Source organism: Pteropus alecto, unplaced genomic scaffold, assembly GCF_000325575.1.
Source record: "Pteropus alecto unplaced genomic scaffold, ASM32557v1 scaffold45, whole genome shotgun sequence".
Taxonomy (NCBI): Eukaryota; Metazoa; Chordata; class Mammalia; order Chiroptera; family Pteropodidae; genus Pteropus; species Pteropus alecto.
This window is the reverse complement of record NW_006442491.1, coordinates 24034925-24043419: the sequence shown is the minus strand read 5'-3', so window position 1 is coordinate 24043419 and position 8495 is coordinate 24034925. Positions and strand designations below refer to the sequence as shown.

Sequence of the window (8495 nt, the reverse complement as noted above, 5' to 3'; positions counted from 1 at the left end):
AGTGATTTCAAATGAAACATTATTACTAGGGCAACATATAATTAAGCAAAGCTACCAATTTTTTAAAGAGATTAAAAAATGTGTTAAGATATCAATTTTTAAAGATTTTTTTAAGCACATGATTACATTTCTCTGAAAGCCAGGTGACTTATGAGTCCTTTGTCACAAATAACATTTGCAACCAACACTGGAACAGGACGAGAGTCCCACGTTTATCAAAACAGGCTCTTCTAAACTTGCGGGGGAAGAGAGAACATCTTTTCCTTCTGAGATTCTCTTCACTAGGAATTGTCCGTCAAGAGAACCTCCAGTGTCAAGGCCGAGCCCTGGCATCACATTAATAGCCAGGAGTGAGACGAGCAGGCCTGAGAGCCCAAAATTGGCATATGGAAGGGAAAGGGGCAATGAGAAGTTTTAAGATTCTGCTTCCAGAGTTCACAAGGAGCCAAAGCCCATGTCCTACACATTCCCAAGACACACCTCTGCTCTTACCTTCTTCACCCAGCGAGCCTCCTCTGAAGCTTTTCAAATTGCTCCTTCTCCAAAATCAGCCCCGAATCAGAAATGAGCATCTGTGCTGTCGTTGGTGCTCCCCAGAGAGCTGCTAGGTGGTGCCAAATGATGCGTTCGCTCACCCTGTTCCCATAAGCCATAGCTCGGCACACACAGAGGGGATGCTAGGATTAACTGGGTGTCATTGGTCACCCCCAAAATTTCCCAGTGTATTTCAATAATCTTCTAAGAACTTTCCTGTTGTCACACCCAGAATGTTGGAGAAGCTACCAAGAAAGAGAAGGCAAATCATGCTTCCCCTTGGGGGGCCTTTGCAAATACTCTGGCCAAGTGTATTCAGATTCTTACTTATGTACTTTAGCATCTGGGTATACCATTTCACAGTGGCTAATGGGATGCCTCTGACAAAGGCTGACAGAATCACTATTGACAGAAAGACTTAGTTCATACTCTTGGAATGCCCTTTACTGGAAATAGTGATCAAGGTGTGGACATTGTTGGTCCTTACAGACTTAAGACTTGTGATGAAACCCAGTCCCAATTATTGCTGAAGTGTCCCAAGCTGAGGAATGATCATCAGGTAAAGCTCCTCCCCCCACAACTAAAGCTAAAGTTTCCAGAAGCTTGTCCAGTCTGGGGCGTGCCCACTGAGGAATGAGTGAAGAAGACAAGATGAAGTCAGTGTAGCTTAGCTGACCTAAAATGGAATCTGTACAGTCAGGCTGACGGAACTGGCTAAGACCAAATGGGCTGAAGGACGAGGAATAGATTTTATTTGAACTAGCCTGAGGAATTAAACTTTTAAACTTTTCAGTTGTGGGTCAATGCTGGGAGATACATAAACTCCTATAGATTGCCCTCTGAAGGACTTAGGAAAGCAGAAAGAACTTAGGAAAGAATGTTCACACGTCCAGACCACGAGACATCCGGAAGACTACTTCCTCAGACTAATCTAGAGGTTCAGAATGCAAGACTGATTCCTCTCAAGAATGTAATTTTTATTATAACTCTCAACTTTTTGCTTTTCTTTGGAATATTCTGAGTGTTATATGGTAGTGTTTCTGATTTGCAAATCCAAAGCTCTGGAATAAAACTTTTGTCATTTTTAATTTTAGCAAAGTCTCTTGATCCATTTACACTCAGTTGACACCATCAATCTGACTCCTAGGCAATCCCCAGATGTTTGCCTGGGCTGGTTAAGGGCTAGCAGGATAAGACACAGGCCACTCCCAACTGGGTGTCTATCAAAATGTTATATGCAAGCCAAGTGTTACAGGAAAGTGCCAAGCAGCTGAATTCATCTCCCAATTCTTGTTGTCCAGGTTGAGAAATGGCTGCTAGAATTCCACTTAATTTCCTCTGGACAGTCTAGCTAGGCATGGGCCAGAAGGGGGAGCCCCTCCCCCATCCTGTCAAGCATTCCTGAGAAGCATGTACAAACTGAGACTAGTGCTAAGGAAATGTTCTCCTCCTGCCCTCACTTTTCTGTACTGGAAAGAGTCAACATGTTGGTAAATACAAAAGACCATCTTTTTAAGGTTAAAGACAAAGAATCTTAAAAGCAACAAGAGAATAGCGGATAGTTACCTTCAAGGAAGCTCCCATAAAATGCCAGCTGATTTCACAAAACTTTGCAGGCCAGGGGAATTGGCATGAAATAGTCAAAGTGGTGATAAGCAAGGACCTACAACCAAGATTACTCTACCCAGCAAGGTTATCATTTAGAATCAAAGGAGATTAAGAACTTCCCAGACAAGTAAAAGCTGAAGGAGTTCATCACCACCAAACCAGTATTATAAGAAATGTTAAAGAGCCTTCTTTAAGAAAGGGAAAAAATAAAAAGTATGGATAAGAAAATATCACAAAGAAAAAAATTCTCACTGACAAAAGGCAAAAACATCGTAAAAGCAGTGGATCAATCAACACTAAAGCTAGAACAAAAGTTAAAAGACAAAAGTAGGAAGATTGTGTATAATTACAACAGTAAATTAGGGGATACACACACAGAGAAGTAAAAAATAATGACAAAAACAAATGTGGAGGGGATGAATAAAAATGGTAGTGATTTTAGAATGTGTTCAAACTTGTGAGCAACTTAAAATAGACTGCTATAAACATAGCTTGGGGTGTGTGTGTGTGTGTGTGTGTGTGTGTGTGTGTGAAGCAGATGGTAACCACGAACCAAAAATATGCAAGAGATACACAAGAAATAGAGAAAGGAATCCAAACAAAACACTACAGAAAAGTCACCAATGTACAAGAGAAAACATCAGGAGAAAAAAAAAGGAAGAGAAGAATTACAAAAACAATTAGAAAACAATTAATGGCAATAACTACATACCTATCAATAATTACTTTAAACATAAGTGGATAAATGCTCCAATGAAAAGACAATGGATAAAGAAGAGGTGGTATATATATACAATAGAATATAACTTGGCCACAAAAAAGAAAAAAATCTTATCATTTGCAATGGTTATGGATCCAGAGGGTATTATGCTAAGTGAAATAAGTCAAAGACAAATACCATATGATTTCACTTATCTGTAGAATCTAAAAAACAAAATAAATGAACAAACAAAACAGACTCTAAGATACAGAGAACAAACTGATGGCTGCCAGATGAGAGGGGCTTGGGGAGCCAGGTGAAAAAGATGAAGGGATTAAGAAGTACAAATTGCCATTTACAAAATAGTCATGGGGATGTAAATTCATTTAGGAAATATGGTTAATAATATTGTAATAACTATATATGGTGTCAAATGGGTGTGAGACTTATCGGGGTGATCACTTCATATATAAATGTCCAACCACTATGCTGTACACCTGAAACTAATATTCAGTGTCAAGTATAATTGAAAAAAATTTTAATTTAAAAAGAAGACAAATCAGTTTATCATTATGTAAATACTTGAATAACGAACAGTTACGCATATCCAATCATTGTTTTTGGTCACTACCCGTATTTATGTCATACTAATAAAATATGTACTTGAAATGAAAAAGACCATCGTTTTAGATTTTTCTAAAATATTGTTGACTAAATTAAAAATATTACTATATTATGGGGTTAATACCATAAGTAAAACACGTCACCAATAACAAATTCCCAAAGTGGGGAATGGAGTTATATGTGGTAACGTTTTCACACTGTATATAAAGTTATAGAATTAATTCAAGGCAGACTGTAATAAGGGTGCATATTGTAACCCCTAAATACCCTGCCCAAATAATAGAGGTATGAGATAGAGAAGGTAAAATGGAATACTGAGAAATTGCACTTGGCTAAATGATTTGCTTTGGCCAGTGAAATCGGAGGAGGAGTAACTCACTTTTGTGTGGAAGCTTTTAGGAGCCAGGACTTGACTCTTGCTGTTTTCTTTCCTTGCTTTGTGTTGAGATGGCAGAATAAGATGGTGTGGTGCTGTGATTGTGTAGAACAATGCATTCCCCCTGCCCCCTCACACACCCACACACACGCTGACATTCACTGGACACACGGCATAAGAAATAAACCTTGTGTTACATAAGTCCCTGAGGTTTTTGGTATTTGACAGATACACTTGCATTCCTGGAATAAAATCCATTTAGTCACTATGTATCATTTTTTAAATGTGCTGGTGAAGTGTTTGTAAATAATTTTACTTCATTGATATTTTTAAGTGAGATTGGTCTGTGGCTGTGTGTGTGTGTGCAATCTCAGATTTTGGTAACAGTGCTACACTCGCTACATAAAAATAATGTAGATAATTCATTTGTTTCCTATACTCTGAAAAAGTTTAAGGAATATTGGAAGTATATAGACTTTAAAGGCTGATAGAATTCTGTAAACTGGACCTGGATTTTTGAGGGGACAGCCTGTGACACTTTTAATCTATGGAAATGGGTCTTTGGATTTTATATATCTCTATTAGGGTTAGTTGGGTAAATTACATTTTCCTTTAAAATTGACTATTCCATCTAGATTTTCAAATGTATTTGCAGTTGTGGTGTCTCATACTGCATTTGCTTATTCTTAACTCATGTTGCAATGTTAATTTTTCTTCTGTCTATAATGGCTTTTTATATCTGCTAAAATAAGTTTGAATTTAAATTTTCTGGTTTTGATCTTTTCCTACTGTATCCTCCATAAAGATGGTGGTTTTATTAATGTTCACATTTGAATGTTAGGTTTACCTAAACAACTATTAGCAGGAAGGTATGGGTAAGGAGTAAGGCAAGGGGGTTTGAGGTTTTTCACGTTTCTCACGGGCTCCCTCTCCTGGTGCTAGTGAGACAGATTCTTTAATATCTGGCACCTTTTTGTGGGCAGGCTTCCTCTGATCCACTGGTGCTTTACTAAGTCTATCGCCAGCCAGCCCCTTCCATGCATAACCTTCTACACCACCTCTGGCTTCCGAGATGCCTCCCTCACCCACAGAAGGGGTGTCTCTCCAAGACCCTCCGCTCTGGTCCTGTGCACATTCCAAACTCCTTCTCTACTTCTTCTCTGCCAGTGTCTGCAAATCTTTGTTTTTCAGGTGCTTTTATAGTTTGGACTCCTACATCTTATGGGCAAGTTATTTGCTTCTTTATGGCTTAACGACTTCTACTCATATCCATTCCAAATTGATGTGGCCATCTGTATTAGCTTCCTAGGGCAGTTGTAACAAATCACCATAAACTTGGTGCCTAAAACAAAAATTTATTGCCTCACAGTTATGGATATCCAATCAAGCTATCTTCAGTGCCATGTTCCCTAAGACTCTAGAGGAGAATCCTTCCCAGCCTCTTCCAGCTACTGGTGGCTTCTGGCATTCCTTGGCTTGTAGCTGCATCACAACAAACTCTGCCTGTCTTCACAGGGCCAACTTCCTGTGGGCATCAAATCTCTCTTACAAGGACAGCAGTCGTTGGATTTAGGGCCCAACCGAAAGGCCAAAGCTCAGTGGCCCAACACAGTAAGAATTTATTTCTCACCCAGGGAAGAATTTGCAGGGCCTCTGCTTCAGTCATTTAGGGACTTGGCTCCTTCTATTTTGTGGCTCCATGTTCCTCTTGGGCCTCAGACTGCTCTCCATTCAGCCAGGTCAGGGAAATTAGAGAAGTGCCCTTATGGAAGGTTTATAGATGCGAGCCCTGGAAATGGTGCACACCTCTTCTGCCCATATTCCACCGGTCAGAACTCAAACGGCCACATGTATAACTGCAAGGGAGGCTGGGAAATGTAGTACAGCTGTGTGCCCAGGACAAAAGGAAAATTTAGTAAATAGCCAGTTTCTCTGCCTACATTTTTAAAATCCTTGATCATCTAATTTTCTTGCAATGATTTACTCACAAAGTACTGTAATGATAGACTTCAGCTTATTCACTTGATCCCTTACTTAGGCATAAAAGAATCTTTGCATACTCTATTTGTATGGATTTAGTTTCTCCATTTCTTGCTTTAGCCTTCTCTGCCCGTATTGTAATACTTCTTTCACTCTTAACTTCTACTTTCATACATTTTTAACTTGTTCCTTTGACAAAACTATTTCCAGAGGTGCCAGCAGGAAGCAGAGGCAGTGTATGTGCACAGCAGGGGGAACACCCCTATCACACCTTAGCCAGAGAGAGGGGCCCTCATTACCCGAGGTGCCCACTCAACTTTCAGAGCTGTCCGGACTCAAGCCCAGACCTGGGTGGTCCTGAAGACCCACCAGACAGACTCTCCCTCCCCTGGGCTATTTCATCCTGCAACATCACAAACAAATGCCAAAGCTGAGCTTTGGGAGTCCACGCGTTCACAACTGGGCCCCAGAACATTTGGCTACAGTCACATCCACCTTCTCTCCAGCAATGACCACAGCAGAGTAGGAGTGGGGACATTAAGACATCTCAATGACTAGGGAGGGCTCCCTGGCTGAAGAAAAGTCCTCAGTGTGGACTCGATTTGTTCCTCTCAACAGAGTGAACAATCACACTATTCTCAAATTTTCTTTGTTGACAGATTTCATCATTCATTAAAAATCCTGTGAGCCTTCAGCACCCTTCAGGTCCAGCACCACGCGTGGATACTCCAAGCCGAATGAAACACTTCCTGCTATTGAGGAAGGCTTTACAGTTTAGAAGAGACCATCCTGGCGCAGGGAGAACCCACGAGCAGCAAATTTCTCACTAGGGTGCTGAATGAGTAGATTCCCTAAAGAGAACTGCACACGTGAAGGTGACAAGAGGTCATGCAGGCTTAATGTGATAGGTTAGAGATAAGACCAGAGGGCTCAAGCCTCACTCCTTGGCCTGTCCCTCGCCACAGCCCCAAACCATCTGCTCCATTCTAGTCTATGGGGAACCCTGCGTAGGGTGAACTTCACACTTGACTGTGATGTGTCCTTCCCTAGCAGGGCTCGACCTCCATGGCAGTCTTGACCTCGCCACTGTTCAGGCTGTTTGACCTGTTGACTATGGGAAAAAGATTCCCCAGTAACAGTCAACAAACATGGTTCTTCCTGGAAACACAGTATGAAAATCTCTCTCATGTGGATGTTGGTCCTGCCTCCTTTTTGGCATCTATCCCTCCTTAGCAGCTCATGCGTTATCACCATCACATCAGTCCTTGGGCTCAACCACGGATAGCTAATGGCTCACTTGCAGTGCTTTGGCCTGGGTCAGCCTGAGTCTTCTATCTTCTTCACCACCACCACTGCCTGCTCCTGGTCTTCAGTTCTGAAGCCCTTGAGAGCTGGAAATCCAGGTGACAGATCACCCTTGGAAATGTCTGAGCAAAGGTTCTGAAGTGGCCTTGTCAGAGGCGTCAGAGCTAGAGGCTCCACAGGATTTAAATGTATGAATCCAACGGCAGAACACTAGCATCTCAGGGGCCTCCGGGCTAATTATTTGGTGTGTTTGAGTTGAAATTCTCACCAAGCAATCTCCGTAAAAGAGAGGGGCCACCTGTCCATTTAAGATGAAGCTGCAAAAGTCCAGGGGACGTGAGGCTACACAGGGACAAAAATAAAAAATTTGTAGGAAGGTCTCATACGGTGGAAAAATTCCCAGCAAAGAAAGTATGAACAAAAATTAGATCAAGGCCCCATTTCTGCCCATTGAGAAGTGGGCACTGAGCAGGCCCCAAACAGAGTGACTGTGCAACCTGGTTCCCCTCTCTGGACCCTTTTTCCTCGTTTGTAAGAGGAAGTAATAGGAGGAAGGAAGGAAGCACTTCCAGCGCCGGAGGTTTAGTGGGTGACTGTTCCTGTTACATAAACATTACCTTTCTGTATGTATGTGAAAGAACTCCACCTGCTGGGCATTCACACAATTTCTGAATAAATTCAGAAGAATATAATGACAACACAAATTTTAAATAACTGAAAAAAGGCTTTAAATGCAGTAAGAAATAAGCCTTGTGCATTCTGTACATTTGTCCTCCACTCCGTCTTCATTTACTGCTGCAGCAAACTGATGCCACAGCTCACCCACGGTTCAACAAAGACACTGCAAAGTCACTGAAAGTTTCTTCACTGAAGAAGCTCCCATATGAACACAGCTCTACAGGGTAACTCCCAGTGTCCCTTAACTGTTCTCCCCAGGAGAAATCCATCTTGCAGCCCGATGTTACCAGTAGACTCGGGATAGACACACCTAGCACAGTCACTGTCCTGTCACACTGGCCAACATGGCCCCAGAAGGGCCCCCTTTGCTATGCCTGCTCACCAGCACTGCCTCCACTGGCCCCCGAGCCTTTGCCAGATGCCTGGACTTCTGAGGAGCGTGAAGCCTGCTTTGGCAGGTGGATGGGGACGTAAATGTTGGAAGCACAATGCTCCTTGAGGTACTCCCCTCCCTTCTCTTCATATTCTTTCCTGGTGATCCAGACTTCGTCGTCGTCTAGGTGGTCCAAGACCCAGTCACGAGCACCATACCAGGCATCCAGCACGGGGTTAGAGGCAAGCTGAACCTGAAACAAAAGAGAAGGTTCACCACAAGGACGTCTCCCATCAGGACTCAGCAGCGAATGTTCA

The 8495-nt window shown here is 42.2% G+C and overlaps 1 protein-coding gene across 1 annotated transcript in view; it reads right to left on the bottom strand.

Annotated features, from left to right (window-relative positions):
- Window positions 1-7831: 7831 nt before the first annotated feature.
- Window positions 7832-8495, bottom strand: part of ACTR5 (ARP5 actin related protein 5 homolog) — a 16003-nt gene continuing 15339 nt past the window's right edge. Inside the window, exon 9 of the mRNA XM_025039927.1 lies at window positions 7832-8431. Coding sequence (XP_024895695.1) covers window positions 8174-8431 — 258 coding nt within the window. The 3' untranslated portion in view covers window positions 7832-8173. The remainder of the gene's footprint in view (window positions 8432-8495) is intronic.